The 18,899-nt window shown below is 34.2% G+C and overlaps 1 protein-coding gene across 1 annotated transcript in view; it reads right to left on the bottom strand.

Moving 5' to 3' along the window:
* Nucleotides 1-2,256: 2,256 nt before the first annotated feature.
* LIN28B (lin-28 homolog B) overlaps nucleotides 2,257-18,899 on the bottom strand; it is a 112,343-nt gene continuing 95,700 nt past the window's right edge. The window contains exon 7 of the mRNA XM_074190029.1: nucleotides 2,257-2,739. Within this exon, the coding sequence (XP_074046130.1) occupies nucleotides 2,370-2,739 (370 nt within the window). The 3' untranslated portion in view covers nucleotides 2,257-2,369. The remainder of the gene's footprint in view (nucleotides 2,740-18,899) is intronic.

Here is an 18,899-nt window from a genome sequence, read left to right as displayed (position 1 = left end):
TGTGCTCTTAGAAGTTCAGTCTGGGTTGGCGCTTAAAATGATTTTAAAGTGCGCCAGTAAGGTCTACAATGTTGACCCTAATACTGAATATCTTATTCTAAAATGATCTCAGCTCTGAACTTTTTTACATGTAAACAGGGAATGTCCAATTCTCAAATGCACAATTTCCTATTTCTACGAGGTCAAGAAACTTTGGTTTGAATTTTCAAAGTGACCTATGTTTTGCATCTTTATACTGTTTAACCTGGTTATAACACCTGCTATAAGGTTAAGCAATGCCACTTTGATTTGTCTACATAATTTAAATAAGCTTACAATCCTTACGTAAGGCAAGGAAGCACTTCTCTAAAGATATATCACATTCAATATCGTCAAAGGTAAGCTTTGCAATATAGCACACTGAGAAGATCAGTATAAACCGTGGAGATCCTCACAAACACTGTCATGGAATTCAAGCGAAGTTGTAAAGGATTTGTGCCACAGCCTGAGGCATTATATCCTTATCTGTTGCTCACTGAAGCAGGAACAACTGTAAAAGTCTCCCATAGCAGGACAAGTGGGGGAGGGTCGACAACTATACAACAGAAACCGTCTAATTTGATTCATGCTATTTTCTTTTTTGATTATCTGAGCTTACACCTACCAGACACTCGCAAACCAACGTTTATTGCCAATGTTAGGTGTTATAATTAAATTATACTTTCTTGGATTTGTTTCATAAATTTATGAATAGCAACTTGAACAGGAATGTCCTGTTTTGTTTTGTTTTTTTCCTGTATGACTCTCAAGGTACCAATACCATGATGGTTACTATGCAGCCCACATTTCCTCACCTCTCCCCAACCAGCTTATCAATTTAACAAAGGAGCTACTTTCTGAGACTATTGATGCAAAGCCTGCAATGCTGCATCCTGGAGCTAAGATGCAAGTAGCACTTCAGAGCTCAAGTCTCTCTGGGCTAACTTCATCATCAGTGACAAGGTAATTGTAATATGGTCAGTTTTATCATGCCAAGTACATACATATAACTAGATCTCGGGCAGGTGAGGTGTAAGGACTTCTGCCCCAGGTTTCATTACTCTAGTTGTGTGCCATTAAAATACTGCACTTTTTTCCCTAAAAAATATAATTCTCTTGTAAGATGGGTTGGATAACTATTGGTACCCACTTTATTTTCATTCTCAACTTTTATCATAATAGTTTGTTCATTTTTTTGTGCTGTTTGGTTTTTTCGTTTGATCTTTTTAAAAAAAAAAACAGATTTATTCTCCAGGAAAAAAACAACCACCAAAAATATACATCAAACTATTAGTTTTTCTCCAAGATTTTCAGTAGTTTTTTTTTGTTTTGTTTTGTTTTTTTTTAAAAAGGAGGGCCCCTTGACCTAAACAACAGTTAAAGGGACCAAGAAACTTGACCAGGAAAGCTGCTACTTCCAAACTGACCCTCAAAAACCTGACAATACATAAAGGGTCACAGTGGGGGTGGCATCACAACACAAAACAAAATGATCGAGTCATAACCATTTTTATATCACCTTCCCTTCATTCCTCCTAGTAGGCATCTAATTCACAATAAGCCATATTCAAATAAAGTAACATTGAAATACCAGCACATAATATACACATTCATTGTCTTTTCTGGAGTTTGATATTCCAGAACAAATAAAATCTGTGGCAGTTAGAGGCATAGAGCATTAAGGTACTGCCTTTGAAACGTGATAATAGGAAATGCTGATCTACGAGCATTGGGGGGAAAAAAGTTATCCCAAACTTGGGAAAAACAGATGTCTTAGTACCCTTAGTACCACGTGACTGGCAGCTATTAGATGTGAAGTATTATTTGGTTCAACTAAAGAGTAACAGTCATATTTTTCTTGTTTATAAGTGGCTATAAATAAAATTTCAAGAAATTTTCTGGGGGGGAAGTAATTTTCAAAAACATCCTAAAATATGAATATTTCTTCACATGGACATTCAACTCTTGGACATTTCCAGTTGTGTGACAGAATGTGCTTCTATCTACATACACAAATATATAAAGATATACCCTTCTTTATATATATGTCTACATACTGTATATGAAAGCTACACCCATCACAAATACATGTTCTCTCTTTCACACATGCAAACGCAGATACACATGTTCTCATATTCGCTCTCATTCTTCCAACAACATAAAACACGACACCCTGCTTAAATATAATTTGCTTAGAGTGATTTGTCTGTTTAAAAAAAATTTTCACAGTTCCTCAACAGTAGTTAAAATTCCAGGTCTGCTGCTGATGGTGAAATTACTTCCCCTGTAACTTGCATGAGGTAGACATCCCAACTGGGTTTAAAAAAAAAATGGTATATGATGAAAAAGCCTTAAGTCTTTTTCCTTTTTTGAACAGAAGGCCCCTTTCTGCTTTGTTCTTCAGGTGAGGCGGACAACTTACTGGAGGAGGTTTCTTGGGGCGACCTGCCTGACCGGTCTGAGACCTCAGCTCGGGCCTCCTGAGGGTGGGATGGGGACGAGTAGCCGTGGGCTGCTCCCACCTCTCGGGGGAAAGTAGAAGTGGATGGCTGTGGGTCTGCTTCGTGTCTTCCCTGAGAACTTGCGGGCTGCTGCGCAACAGTTTTGTGGGGGCAGTTAGCCACCATGTGCAGGATGCTCTGACAGTAATGGCACTTCTTTGGCTGAGGAGGTAGACTACATTCCTTAGCATGATGATCAAGGCCACCACAGTTGTAGCATCTGAAAAAGAAAGAGGAGTGGGGGGAAATTATTTTAACTTTAGGCCTCATTTAAGTTAGTATTACTAAGATATCATAGTGAAACAAACATTTTAAAATTTGTCTTATTTATACTAGCTAAGCCAACGATGAAAACAAATGAGCTAACATAAAATGGATTTCAAATACAAAAATTCAAAGCCAATAATTGCACATGTTTGTGGATAAGACAAATAACTGTGGTTAAGACAAATAACTGTGGTTATCATAAAATGTACATGCTCAGAAAGGGCCAGTGAGTACAACCTCATTTTAAAGATGTGGAAAAAACGTTGTCTAGAATCAATGTCACAAGGGAGGGAGCCACGAAGGGAGCCACAAGAAAGAGTATTTGTCTTTAAAAAAAAAAAGCCAATGAAAACTTTTCTTTAAAAAAATTGGATGGGTTTGTTTAATACCTTGGTCCACTAGAGGGCACCCAATATTAAATAACATATTCAGTATATGGCATTACAAAGAACACTTTTAAAATATAGATATTAACATACATATTTAATTCAATTATGAGGGAAATTTATTGAGAAAAATTACAATTGAAATTAGGTGGTAATGTCATTAGGTTGGTTGTGATAACTATCCAAACTGGGAGAAAATACTTTTTCTCCTTTGTAAAAAATATAGTGAAACTTGATATGCACAAAATTCAAACATCTTTAATGAATGATATCTGGCAAATTACCAAACACTTCACGAGGAAAACAGAAAGTATCTGAATCAGAACATAACTATAAATGGAATGTTTCCAGACACTTAGGTCAGATTCAATAAACACAGACGTAAAGGTTGATGATAATTTAATGATGGAAGTGGAAGGTTATATACAATGCCTATGTTTTCAAAGGAATGCCAACAATTTTTGTGAAGAAAAAATTATTAACATGCTTGTCATTCAGTTTTGAACAGATTTCTTTTTCTTTCTGAAAACATTTCATTTTTCCTCCAGGCTAAATTCTTCTCAATTCAAATGAACATCAATCTATCATCAAATACTGTGAGTGTTCACTGTGTGAGTGTATGGCTATTGTACTGGGGTTTATATTTGAAAAAAATCTACTCATCTTCTAAAAGCTGCAAAAAGGAATGGAAAGCACAGCATTTACTCACTCCTATCTGAATTTTTCATCTATCTATATAATAACAAATTTAAGACAATAAAATCTTCCCTATGTCAATAAAATATAAATTTTGAAATTAAAGCAAACTGAGATCAGGGACCAAAATAAAGAGTCTGGAATGTATAAATTAATTTTTGATTGCCATTTTGTTCTAAAAGAAAACATTTTATATACTCTATAGTGGCAGTTGTTTATTTGTCCTTTATTCTCGAAGAAGACATCAAGGAGGTGATGCCATGACATGCAAGTGAAAATGGGGACACTACAGTTTCCATAATGAACCAGAGAGAAAAAATAATTCACCATTTTGAAAATGAGTACTTTCATGAGTATCACTTATTTTTTTGTAAATGAAGCTGACATTTCTGTAACTGACATTATATATCTTAAGGTGTGCAAATATAGCTAATTATCTTTAAAATGGCTAAGTCCTGGCAATTAGACTGCTTTATATCTCAAGCACAAATAAAAGTGATAAAAAGCAGTTCAAACCTGTCCATTTCATTTAAGAAATCCCTGTTTTAAAGGGGACAAGAAAGGATAATAATTAATTTATATATTTTCAACCTCTTTGTTCGATGTAATAAGTAAGCTGGCAAAAACCAGATACACAGTGGACTGCTTTCTCAGGTATAAAAAATTAACCTAAAGAACTGGCCATTTTGATTAGTTATGGATTAATGTTAAATCAATCAGTAAGTATTTATCTTTAACAACTCTATTCATTTTCCAAAATTAGAAAGACACTGATCATGTGTATATATAAATATATTTATTATTAAATTATGTTATTTAACATATATATACATATGTATGTATATTAGATTCTTCAAAGCAGTGGCACTGTTGGTTCTACCTTGTTTATGTTTTCCAAGAGGGAGATCTAAAATTAAACAGCAATAACTAAAGCAAGAAATTCAGTTATGAGCTAAGAAGAAAGCTGAAGGTCTACAACTCAAATTTTCAATTATGTCTACTTAAAAAAAAAGAAAGAAGAAAACCATTTTCCTTTTTATGGAGTTTATGCCATAGTTCCTTTGTTCAGTGTGCAAAAAATGAATACTATTTTTAAGTTCAAATTTCCATTTATAGTATTCTTTCTTTGAATTAAGTTAATTTCCTTTAAGATCACATTTATTCAGTATCTCAGTTTTTGAAGAGTTGCAAAATAGGTTAAAGGGCTTCAGTAATAGAGTAGGCTGTAGCCACAGACAAATCAATTTAATCAGTCACTATGGTATGCACTGTGTTATCCAATTCAGTGAACCATTCTGTCTCACACCCATTGACCAAGAACTGCTGTCCAGGTTCCACTTTCACATATTGGGGTTCCATCATATATTTCTTCTGCATATTTACTTGTATTATATTTTCTAAGGGGGCTTTGTTTGCTTGTTTCTCAGCATTTTTATTTTTAACCAGAACCACTGACAAATTATCGCTTGGCTTTTAAGGAATTTGCTGTCATTAAGGAAGCTAGCCTTCTGCAGTGAAAGCGTTGCATTAAATGTATATGTGGCTTGGGCTTAAAAGGGGAGGAGTGGTATTTATTCTCCTCTTCTATTTATTCATTCCATGTCAATCACTCTTACTAAGAGAGCAGATCACACCCCATTCTGAAATGCTTTCCTTCTCAAGGGATTTACACCAAAATGGAAATGTTCAGCTACCTCTCAGCACACAAATGATACCACACCACAACCTCCATGCAAACAGTATGTGGTAGTACTAGCCCCCTTTGTTCACTCACCATTCAGAAATGCTTCTTCAAACTAGATTTTGCTTTTGTTATGCATGAACTAATTTTACATTATGGTGTCTGCACCAAAACTGCATATGGCTATGGGTAGTTATGTGAATAAATATATAGAGGCACATGCTCATAAACAAATACATACAAGCAGACCTATAACCATATGCCATTATGATCTCCTAAAGCCTTTAGAAAGAATAAAAATGTATACATAAAAACAAATTCATGCCTAATCTCTGGCACTAAATTAAGACCTATAAGCAAAACAAAAATTAATCTATCAATCAGAATATTTCATAAAAATGTAATTGCTTTGATTTTTTAATGAGGGGAGATTTCATAATTTAAAACGAATGCTTCTTGTTTAAGAAATATTTCAAGATCATTGCAGTGACAGTTATTCAAAATTCTGTTTATTCAGTATTTTAAATGCTATGAAAACAAAGGAAAATGTTAAATTGAAAGGAGAATAATGTCAGTTTACTGCAGCCTCAAAATCCCATTGACATCTAAGATCAAATAGATTTTTTATAAAGCATTTAGGATTTTATTCTATCTAAATAATAATTCATTCTTCATAAGAAATCATATGATTTAAAATATTATTCAGATCCAGAAAACTAACGGATATTACATTATGAGAATCCAAAATTTGTTTCAAATATGAAAACTATGGAAAATATTTACAGTTTCTTTTAACTTATAGGAAATATATATGTAATGGAAATGTCAAAACTACTAACTGAACAGGTGAATATTTTTGAAAATTCAATAAGCAATAAAGAAAATAAGCCAAATAGTGTTTTAATTCTAAACACATTGCATGAGTAAGAATATACTGACTATATTATATTTATATATATATATAAACATACATATGATTAAGAGAAATAATTTTTCCTTTCAATATTTCTTGATAATAAGGAGGGGGAATTTCATTATCTTTTAAATAACATTTTTGGAGGTGACAATCTGATCTTTTGTTATCTAATTAGGAAAAAGAGTAGAGGAAAAGTTCATTCAATTCAGCATAATATGATTTTTTTAATCAGGATTTTTTTCCCTCTTAACAAATAAACAAACAAACTATCAATGATCCTGTTACTGAACAGAGTTCAATACTTAGAATATTTGGGAAAATGTAATTTAATTGCAACTGCAAATGATATTCTTATATTGGAAGGGAACATTGAATGGTACAACTAGTATAGTCAAAAGAAACTGAATATTCATTTTTGAAACTTGTTGAGTTATAAGTATTAACATATACTTTTCTAAACAATTTTAAGAGTCACTTTAAATTTTCCTTCAAACTTTGGGACATCATATCCCTGGATCAGCAGTCCCCCAACTCCTTCTAATCCCCCTCAATTTGACAGTTTCCTCACAATTTCTGTATTTATAGAGAAGAAAAGAGTTAATCCATACAAAAATGTGTTAACAGATTGTTTAGAAACAATGATTTCTTTACAAAACCCTAAGTAATTTGTCTGAATGGTGCTTATTTTAGCAGTCAGTAGTTTTAGCCCTGAGTTCTAACCTTAATTTAAATATACTAGGATCATGATTTTGTTGACTCAACTATAATGTAAGACCCCTAGAATGAACAATTATAAATATGAAGCTTTTTTTCAGTGAATCTGAGTAATTGATTACATTATAAGAAATGCTGAAATACTAAGAAACACAGATATTCAGCAATCTGAGTAATGACAGTTACTTATCATTATCACCATTAAATGCATATTTATGGGGCTTATTTACACTGTGTTTATTGTTAGAAGGTTGACCTCTTGTATTCAAAACTACCCAGGTTATTCTGTGGATTAAAAGTTTTAAGTTTGAGTAATTTAATATTCAAAATAAGGTTTTCAATATCTGAAAAATAAATTATATAAAAATTATCCATATTGCTAAAAATATCATTATAGTTGCAAGGTTATGATTATAGCATCAATTCTATCTCATATTAAAAGATCCCACCAGTCTTCATAGGGGAGCACTTAAATTTCATATTAGCACACATTCCTTTGGAAGTACAGTGCCAGAAGCAAGTGACAGCCAGGAGGACAAAATTCTAGTTCTAGTTCTATGACTAAGATTAGAGTAATCAGGAAAGTCATTTTACCCTTTGTAGGTACTCAAAATTGACTCATTTGCAAAATAATGGAGTTTATACCAAATGTTCTTTAAGGCTCCTTCAAATTAAAAAATGATATGATTCTATGAAATTTGGTAGGACTAAAAGGAAGGCTTTGAGATAGCATGAGGGATACATGAGATGGTTAGCTGTCATTGCCATTGCTCTGATCACTCAAGATTATTTTTTATTTTTCCCTCCCCCTTCTTTTCTTCCTTCTTTTTCCAGTTGCCATGACTGGTCAGTTCTACCTCTAATGCATCTCTCACACTTCTTCCCATCTCTCTACTATTACTATTTTTAGTGGCTAGAATTTACATAGTCCTTTAAGGTTTGTGGAAAGCTTTACATATATTTTGGCATGGTAACATATGCTAACACTCTTTAGGCCTTGTTAACTTTTGTCAAGATTTCTATATTAGCCTAGCAGTTGGTCTCCCAGTCTCTGTTTTCTCATCTACTTTTCTCAGAACTAGGCATATCTTATCACCTAATTCAAAAACCATCACTGGCTCCCCAAGACTATTTTGTACATATACATATACATATACATATACATATACATATACATATATATGTATTTACTTATTTTTCCAACCACATGCAAAGAAAGTTTTCAATATTCAGTTTTTGTAAGGTTTTGAGCGCCACATTTTTCTTCTTCCTCTCTTCCCCGCCCCCCTCCTCTGACAGCAAATAATATAGGCTATCCATGTTTAACTATGTCAAATATATTTCTATATTAATTGTCTTGTGAAAGAAGAATCTGAACAAAAGAGGGGGGGAAATGACAGAGAAAAACCATAAAAAAAATTTTAAGAATTGAAAATAGTATCCTTTGGTCTGTATTTAGACTCCACTGTCTCCTCTGAATGTGAATGGTATTTTCCATCATAAATAAGTCTTTGATCATTGTTCTGCTGAAAAGAGGAAGTCCATCATAGTTGATCATCACCCAATATTGTTGTTAATGTGCACAATGTTTTCTGGTTGTACTCACTACACTCATGGGCCTATTGGATATATATATAGAGAGAGAGTGCAGTGATTTTGCTGCTGGCAAGAGTGCAGATCAAGAGTATTCGGTCAATGGCCTAATGAAAATTGAAAGGAATTTTCACATTCTAACAAAGAATAAATGGAGTTTATAGCTGAAGCAGAAAAAAAGCAATAAAATAAACTGAAAATGTCTATAAAATTTCTTTTGCTAGCTACATTTGTGGGTTAGAAATACAAAAGAAGTGAAAAAGCCTATGGAATAGGTTAAAAGGAACAATACTCTTTCCTTATGGGAGAAAAAAAAGCATGCATAGCAATTAGAACATGGACAAGTCAGAAAGCAGCTCAGGAGACACTAGTAGATAACAAATAGAATCTCTGCAAAGGTACTCCAGTAGAAAATGCAATTGTGATCCAGTGGTAGTATCCTACCAGCTGATGACAGCTACATTAATTAAGAACATAGTGTAGCTGCTATGGCAGAGAAGTGTTCTAGCAGGGATGCTATGAAACTCATGGAGTGTGATATTATGGAAGCATGGATGAGGATAAAAGTGTAATGTAAATGGGTCAATAAGAAGGCCAACACAGTTATACACTTGTTTGAATGAGGAAGAATTGTCTTTGTCAAGTCTTTTGCTTTTAACTAGTGTGTGTTATTATAACGGGGATGGCAAAAAAAAACTATCAAGAAGAGTTTGCAAATTTTCTAGGAAATGTTGACCTAAAACATGTCTTTGATTTGGAGACAATTTCAGAGTCCAAAACTGGAGAGGAGCAGGCTATAGATAAAATTGGTTGATATTTCAGACTCTTCACAACTCTTCAAGTTCCTTTTTTTTTTAACCTTATTCCACACAAATATCCATCCCTTCATTCATTTTATAATTTTCAACCAAACTGAGCTACTAGCTGTTCCTTGACCTCAATGTATCTGCTCTAATTCATTACATTCACAAGATAAATAATCACTTGCTTCTTTCCTTAAACAATAGAGTTTAACATAGTGATAGGCAGAAAGTAGGCACTTAATAAATGTGCATTGATAGAATGAATTAAAATGGAGATCTCTCAAATATTAACCTGTCATTTGTTTTCTGGCTTATTTCATACTTCTACAATAAACAAATACGGGCAAAACAAGTACCTGGTCCTAATATGTAAGGGGTTTTTATTTTACTACTTTCTAACTTGTTACAAATGGGAAACATATGTCCTTAAGTATTTTGAAAACATTAGGCAAACAAGAAACCGCAAAAAAAAATTGCTATTTGCAAAAACATTAATTTTCATCAGGAGAAGGTAAAAAAGAAGAGCTACAGTCTATAAGTTAACACAAACTAAAAAGTACAAAAGAATAATCAGTTATATGGGGATAGGTAGAGAGAGGGAAGGAAACTCTTAAGGAATGAGGCAGGAATCAAGTTAACACTAATTTTTAAAAATCAGAAACTTGGTTAATTAATAAAAATAGAAGAGATTTATAATAATAGTACACATCTAAATAGTACAAATAGTACAAAATAGTACAAATCTAAATAAAGAAATTGGCAAAGTTGGTCTTATGTGTCCATTATCAATAAGAAATATGATGGGACACTTGTTCATCCATGTTGCAATACCTTTAATTATTCACAAAAAGACCATCAGAAAAAATGGTTACAGCTTATCTTTCAATATCTGATGAAGAGAGAGATGATGCAGAGAAAACTTAAAAATTTATTCTAGGGGGGCAGCTAGGTGGTGCAGTGGATAGAGCACCGGCCCTGGAGTCAGGAGTACCTGAGTTCAAATCCACAATTACCTAGCTGTGTGGCCTTGGGCAAGACACTTAACCTCATTTGCCTTGCAAAAAAACCCTAAAAAAAGGAATTAACAAAAATTTATTCGAAATCAAATACTGTGAAATCAATGAGTGAATATGGCAAAAAAAAAGTTAAAAATATAGTCGATAACAAAGAAACAATAGAAGTTAAAGGCTTATAAACTACACAAAAGTTCCAAATGATGAATATCTTCTTTTAAAAATGAATTAAGAGACCCTGGATTTAGCAATCAACAAAAATATTATAAAAAATAAAATTATTATATTTAATAGGCTACTATTAATATGGCAGTCATCAGATAAGAGTAAAGGAAAAATGAAAACTAAAGATGACTAAAAATTAGATAAAATAATGGCACACAGTTAAAATTATTCCAATTATTTAAAAAGTTGTTGATGCTCTTTAAAAAAAAGGAAACAGCAGATACCAATTAAGACAATTTCATATAAAAATTCAATCACTGTAATTAGTCATCACAAAAGAGCCTAAATACTCCTTGATCAAGAAGAGAGATATGGCAATCAAAGACAATACTGGTTTAAAATATAAAATTATTGTAAAATATTATAAAGACAGATGGAAGATGAGCAATATTACTTCCTAAAAAAGCAAGAAGCAATGGAAATAAAAATTAAGTCAAATGAAAGTTTGGCAAGAAATCCAAATAAGTGAAGAAATCTGAGACACTAGAAAACAAAATAACAGTCCTTACCCTCAAGTTTTTATCTGAATACCCAAGAATAATTAATGTAATAACAATAACTATTGTAAAGTTGTAAGAAATCTATAAGAATTCTGATTAGCTGTAATGACCACCCATGACTCCAAGAGGCTCAATGATGAAACAATATTCTATTTTTTTTTCCCAATGGGTAGTAGGTGGGAGGGAAAGTAATTTCTGTTAATTACCAAAAATTTATAAAAAAAGATAACATGCAACCAAACATGTGCATACAAGACATATACATCGTATATTAGTGAATCTCTGAGGAATTGCATTAGTAGGGATAATGAGGAAAAGTTCTCTTTATGAAGGATTTGAGGTGTATTTTGAAGGAATCCAGAGAAGGCAGGAAGTTGAAGTGAGAATGAAAGGCATTTTATATATAGGCCTTAGGAGAATAACCAGCAAAAAGGACTGAGTCAGGAGTTGGAAAAGCAAGATGAGGAAGAAAGTAAGAAGTATAAGAAGACTAGACGTATGAGGGGGTAGGCTCTCAAGGACTTTAAAAATCAAACCCAGGATTTTATAATTAATGCTATAGGCAATAGGCAGTCACTGGATTTTACTGAATAGGGAAGTGAAAAGGACAACCTAGAGTTTAGGAAAATCATTTTGACATCTGAGTGGAGGATAGACTGAAGTGAGACTTGAAGAAAGACCACCTAGAAGATTTTCAAAAAAGGACTAGTCATTAGGTAATATAACTATACCAAGGAGGTATCTGTGTTATTGATATTACAAAAGACATTACAAAAGTAGAAATAACAAAATTGGCAATAGATTACATATATGGTCTGAGTTAAGTGTAGATTTAAAATGACACCTACATTGTGAATTTATGTAACTAGGAATTTGCAAATTCCTTTGATGGGGGGATGGACGTGGGGTATTGAGTTCAGTTTTAAACATGTTGTGTTTAAGATATCTATGGGCAATGCAGTTTGAGATATCCAATAGGAAGTTGTAAATGTGAGACTGGAACTCAGAGAGAGATTCATTCTAGATAAAGAGATATGAGAATTAACTATATAGAGATGACAATGGAATCTGTAGCAGATAACGAGATCATCAATAAAGGAAGAAGAGAAGAGGGTCTAAGACACTGGGCATGATTAGCACTCATGATTGATTAGATGAAGAAACAGCAGACAGAAAGGAGAGCCAGGAGGAAGTAGTGTCAGGAAAGCCTAGAGAGGAAAAAGTGTTTAGGAAAAAGGATGACTGACACTAGCAAAAGCTTCAGAGAAATCAAGGATAAGGACTAAGAAAAGACCATTAGATGTGGCAATTAATAGCAGTTCCCATCAAGTAATTAGAAGTCAGAAGCAAGTGAGAGGAGAGAAAGTAGAGGTACTTATTATGGATGGCTTTTTCAGGGAGTTTTGTAGGAACTAGAAAGTTAGAGAAGATAGCTAGTAGGAGCAAAAGATTGGGTGAGATAAGTGGGATTTTGTTTTGTTTTGTTTTGTTTAAAGATGAGGGAGCTGGGAGCATGCTTGTAGACAACAGAAAAGTAATCAGTAAAATAGAGAGAGTTTAAGGACTGCCCTCCTCTAAAATTGTAGAGGGGACAATGTGCAGGAGAAGGCAGGGTAAGTGAGAACAAGGATGCATGTGGAGAGATTTGACTTGGCAAAAAGAGGTACTTCACCATGCAAGACTAAGATAAAGAAGCAGGGGAAGACAATATAACTGGCAGCTTGGAAAATGTTTTTAATGAGTGCTCTTAGATTAGAAGAAAAGCAATCAAAACATGAAATCATAAACATACTATTTGGCAACTATATTTTTGTACCTGTAATTCCTGCCCATTGTAGTCAAGTCTAATTGTGCATCAGAACTGTGTCTTGGCCTGCAAGGGACAAGATAGCAGATGTGTTACTTCCACAGAAAACAGAGAGACGAGGGAAAAGGGAGGGTCCAAGAAATTACTTATAATGTGCTCCAACTTTCCCTTTACCATTTTTACCCCTTGAATGATAGTAATGAAAAGGAAATTGGAGATTTAGTCATGTGGGTAACAAGATGCCCTAAGCTGGGCACTGAAACCACATCTCCCAGAGCAGCTTACATTTCAAAGGAGGAAATAACATGTATATAAATAGAAACATAAAAGATAACTAAAGATGGAACATAACCTGACTGGGGAAGGCACTAGCATCTGGGGGGGAACCAGGAAAATCCTCCTGCAGAAGGTGGCATTTAGCTTAATTTTGAAGGAAGACAGGAATTCTAAGAGGCAGAGGTGAGAAGGGAGAGCATTCCTGATATGAGGGACAGCCTGTAGAAAGGTGAAGAGGTGTGAGATCACATGTATGAGGAATTCCAAAAAGCCAGTACAACAGAATGCATACAGAGAAATAAAGTATAAGAATGGAAAGGCAAGAAGGTGGTTGTGAAGTTTTTAAATTTAAAAACAAAAAACAGTTTACATTTGATACTAGAAGAAATAAGGAGCCACTGGAATTTATAGAGTAATGAGAGGAGAGGACACAGTGAGATCTATGCTTTGAGAAAATCATGTGACAGATGAATTAGAGTGGAAAGAAATTAAGTCAAAGAGACTAATTAGAAAGGTGACTGCATTTCAGGTGAGAACTGATTAAGAACTGCATAGAATTGTGCCTGTGTGAATAGAGAGAAAGCATCATATAAAAGCGATGAAGCACAATATACAAGGGATGTAGGGAAGTAAAAATTACAAGATTCAGAAACTGACTGGATATATGTGGTGAGTGAAAGTTAAATATTACACCAAGTGAGATACTGGAAAAAATGATCTATCTACCTTGAAAGCAACAGAGAAATTCAGAAAGTGAGTCCAGAGTTCAGGAGAAAGACTAGGACCAGATATAGAAATCTGGAAATCATGAGCATATAGATTTGGAAATCATCAGATTGAGAAGGAGCAATCAGCCAGGCAGGAAGAGAACCAATAATGAACAGGGTAACAAAACCCAAGGCAGAGAAAATATGTGGGAGAGGAAGGTGAGAAAGAATAATGCTACAGAAAGAGTAAGACAGTTAAAGACTGAGACAAAGGCCATTCCACTTGTTGATTAGGAGATGATCAGTAACTTTGAAGAGCTGTTTCAGTAGAATGATCAAGTCAGAAACCATACTGTAGAGGATTAGAAAAGAATGTGGAGGGAAAGGAAGTATAGTGGTGATGGCTTGTTCAGGTTTAATTAAGAAGGCAGTGGAGTAGGATGACAAGAGCAAGTGGTGATGTTTGAATCAAGTGAGTTATTTCTTTTTAAAGGATGGGTTAGATAAAGATATATCCATGAAGGAGAGACTATAGATGAGTGAGAGTGGACATAATATTGGGGGAAATCTGCAGAAGTATATATAAGGAAGCACAAAGTAGGTTTTCGTTATTAAGGAACAGGGTCACCTCTACATTAGACATGTGATGAAGAAGCTAATAAGTGAAGATGTTAGAGAGATGCAATATAAGGACCAGGGGGAAAGAGGAGGCTCTCTGTGAATGGCCTTAATTTTTTAGGTTATGTATGAAGTTAGTCATCAGCTGAGAGGAACAGAAGAAGGGGTGTAAGGGGAAACTTTTTGAAAGAAGAGAACATTTGTAACAGTTACTGGAGTGGGCTACAGATCTGATTAAAGAAGAATAGAAGCATTGCTTTGCTTCAGTAATGGACCAGGCAAGATCAGATTAACACATTTATAGTAGATCCAGTCACAGCATCATATCCTGACTTCCTTCAGCTCCGCTTAGCAGTATCTGAATAGGAATGAAGGAGCTGGATGGTGGTAGTAATCCAAAATAGGGACAAGTCAGGAATGACCTACTACTAAGGGATTTAAGTTGAAGATGGTGTAGAGTTGCACTTGTTCATCAAGGGATCAAGACTGAGAATGAAGGAGATGGTAGAAGTGCAGAGGATGATAGCCTGGAAAAATACAAGAGTTGAAAAGAATGAATGTCACCATGAGTATGAAAAACTGTGTTGGGGGTCAAAAGGCATAGGGGAAGATAGAATGACAAAAGTTTATGACCAGTTAAAGAAATTTTAAAGTTCATGTACATGAAAGGAAATGCCTGTGGGTGCAAAACCAAGGTAGAATGAAATAGACTATGGGTGGTAGCTAAATAGAAGTATTTATTAAATGTCTACCAAATCATACGTTAAGCATGAAGGATCCCTCTTGGGGCTTACATTCTAATGGGGAAAGATTAGCTGTAAAGGAGGGAGGGTGAGCGCAGTTGACAGAGAAGTAAAGAAGCATGTAGGCTGAGTGGAACTAGGAGTGAAGTGATCATGACCCCCCTTGCGAAATTGTTCAAGCTGAGTAGTCTGAAAAAGTAGGAAGTTGAAACTGTTATGGAAATTTCAAATATTTATGTCCAAGTCCCCTAGTATGAGAAGAGGTGGTGGGGTCAGACACTAAAGTCACTGAAGAAGAGAGAATGTCCTCAGGGACATTCTAGAGAATGGCTACCAGTACTGGATTAGGTGATAAAATTCATATCCAGAAGCTCAAAGGAAGGGAGATTGCTGAATGATGGTCATAGAGGGAGAGTCTGAAAATGGCACTGTGGAGTAAAAGAGAGCAAAGAAGCGAGCATTTAGTCTCCTTATTGATTTGGTTATAGAGCTCTATGTCCTATCCTTCTCTCCTGTTTTGCTTTCAATCCTGAAGGTCAACATGGATGAAAAGAACATTGATGAAAAAAGAATAATCTTGGTGCTAACTGAAAATATACACCAGTAAGTAGCCAACTATCCCTAGCCAGAGAAACCTATGCTAAGCTTTTCTCTTGACTAAAGTATATGGCTTGCTTTGAAAACATAAATAACGAGAAATTAGAACCAGTTATAAAGCTAGAACAGTTCTGGTAATACAGATTTTGTGGAACCTTGAAAAATTTAGCCAGGGAAGGGACCATCAGATCTGGCACTCAGGTCATATGGTGAAATAATAGAAAGTCCTGTTAATGATTATGAAATCCTGGGCAAGGAACCAAAAAGCTTAAAAAAGCATAATCTGTTGTGTTCATTACTGTTTCTGATCAAAAGCAATGGTTTTGAAAAAGACATATCTAGGAAAAACCTAAGTTCAAAGCTTACTTCTGATATTTATTATTTATGTGATTTGGGGCAAGTCATTTAAACACTGTCTCATTTTTCTTATCTGTTATTCCTGTACTACTTTCCTCATATTGTTGATAGGCTAAAAACTTTAAAATTATATATAAAGTCAGCTAATATTAACATGTAGGACAACACTCTCATTTTATAAAGGTCTCGAGAGGTAAAATAACATAAGTAAAAGCAGCAACTACCAGGGCAGAAATTTGAATCTACAACTTCTGCTCTAAATTCAGTACCTCTTTTCAACTACACCATGTTATTGGATAAATATAGAAATAATGGAATCTCTTCCAAGAACGGAGTGTATGTAATTAAGATTTGTTAAAATATATTTTATTGTAATCTTGCAAATTGCAGCAAAAATTGCATTAAATTGAAAATAGGATAGGGAGTATGTTCTTTGCCTGTTTACCAATCTAGACAACAATATTTACAAAATATAAAGAATACAAGCAAGTAGACATATCCAGTAATTCAGAGAAGAAAAAAATCAAGAGAAGAGCCAGCAATAAAACACATGATCTTAGATGTCTATACACAAATGATATAAATATAAGTAAGGCAAATCATTGAAAAAAAGGAAGGAAAATAGACCAGATATAAATAACTTAGACTTATTGTGATGGAATCCCTAACCAAAAAACTATGAAAGAGCATATTATATTTAGTCAACAAAGCAAAACTTACTTATAAGGCAATTATATTATATGCTGGACAACTGTGTTAAATGATGAGAATAAGGAATAGAATAATCTTTCCTCAAAGGAATTTATGCGAGTTAAAGACATACACATTTATAATAAATGTTAAGTGACTAAATACAAATAAAAGTAGTTTGAAGAGCACTGGTGGTTGAATGAATCCTAAAAAGTTTTACCTTGAAAATGATGTTTAAACTGCGTCATAGAGAAATAAATTCTATGACAAACAGGTGAGGAAGGAATGCATTCCAGGCATTCTAAATAGCCAGTGTAAAAGGCAGATGAAGATGAAGAAGATAAGAAAACAAGGGAAGGCCAGTCTGTCTGGATCAAACAGCACAGGAGGGGAAGTCATATATAATAAGGTTGGGGCCAAGTTGTGAAGGGCTTTAAGAAACTAAACAGAGGAGTTAATATGTGATTTGAGATATACTAGGAAACCAGTAGAGTTTAAGTAGGATAGTGCTATGATCAGAAACGTGTTTGCTGTTCCTTGCACAAAACAATCCATCTTCCACCTTGGAATGTTTGCATTGGCTCTCCCTCACGTCTATTATTCTTTCCCTCCTCAACTCTGCCTCCTGACTTCCCTGACTTATTTTAAGTTCCAGCTAAAATTCTCCCTTCTCTAAGAAGCCTTTCCTAGTACTCCTTAATCTTAAGTGTCTTTCCTCTGCGACTGCCCCCAATTATTCCTGTATATATCTTGTCTGCATGTCATCACTCTCTAGAATGTGAACTCATCAGAGATGGAGAAGAGAAATGTAATACAAATAAAAAAAATTAAAGCAAATTATTTCAAAAATTCTTATGTAGCTTTCTGGACAAGATGGAAAAGTATGGGTTAATTGATAGCATAATTAATTGTATTCTGCCCTTTAATGATGACTGAACACGAAGATTTTTTTTTGTCAGTAATGAGTTGATCATGCTGGAAGGAATTCTACAGGAAACTGCCCAGGGGAACCATACTTGCCTTAATATTGTGTCACATTTTATCAGCGACTTAGATTGTGGCAGGGAAGGGGTATCCTTACTAATTTTTTTAAGTGATAACAAAGCTAGAAAGAATAGCCAATCTATCAGATGGTAGTTAGAATTTCAAAAAGATTTTGACAGGTTAGGACATGTGCTAGATCTTATATGATGAAATTTAAGAGATAAATGTAAAACTCTTACAATTGGGCTTAAAAATCAGCATCATCTTAATAAGAATATAAAATCTTGGCCAAGTACTAGTTCTAAAAGGTTTTTATACTTTAATAGATAATAAGTTCAATGAATTAAAAGTGCGATTTGGCAACCAAAAAAGCAAATGAGAATCAGGTTACACTAAGAAAAGAATAGTGTACAAACAAGTATGTGATAGTTTCATTGTATCTGCCCTGGTCAAGCCATGTCTTACATGTTTTCATTTCTAGTCATCACATTTTATAAGCTGGTGATTAATGAGTTGGGTCATATCCTGCTTCTGACTGGGAGGGGGTGGGACTTGATACCATGTTATATGAAGATTGATTAAAGGAGTAGCTTGTTTAGTCTTGAGAGAGATGATTTAGGAAGTATATAATGTCTGTCTTTGAGTATTTTAAGGGTTGTCATGTGGAAGAGAGATTAGATTTATTCTGTTTGGCCTTGGAGGGCATAAGTGGAAGAAATGGGTAGAAGTTAGAAAGAGACATACTGAGGTTTGATTTAAGGAGAGTTTTCCCTAACAATTAGAATTGAAGTGAGATCCTTTGGGACA

Source organism: Macrotis lagotis, chromosome 5, assembly GCF_037893015.1.
Source record: "Macrotis lagotis isolate mMagLag1 chromosome 5, bilby.v1.9.chrom.fasta, whole genome shotgun sequence".
Taxonomy (NCBI): domain Eukaryota; kingdom Metazoa; phylum Chordata; class Mammalia; order Peramelemorphia; family Peramelidae; genus Macrotis; species Macrotis lagotis.
Note: the sequence above shows the minus strand (reverse complement) of the source record. Positions and strands in the feature narration are given on the sequence as shown.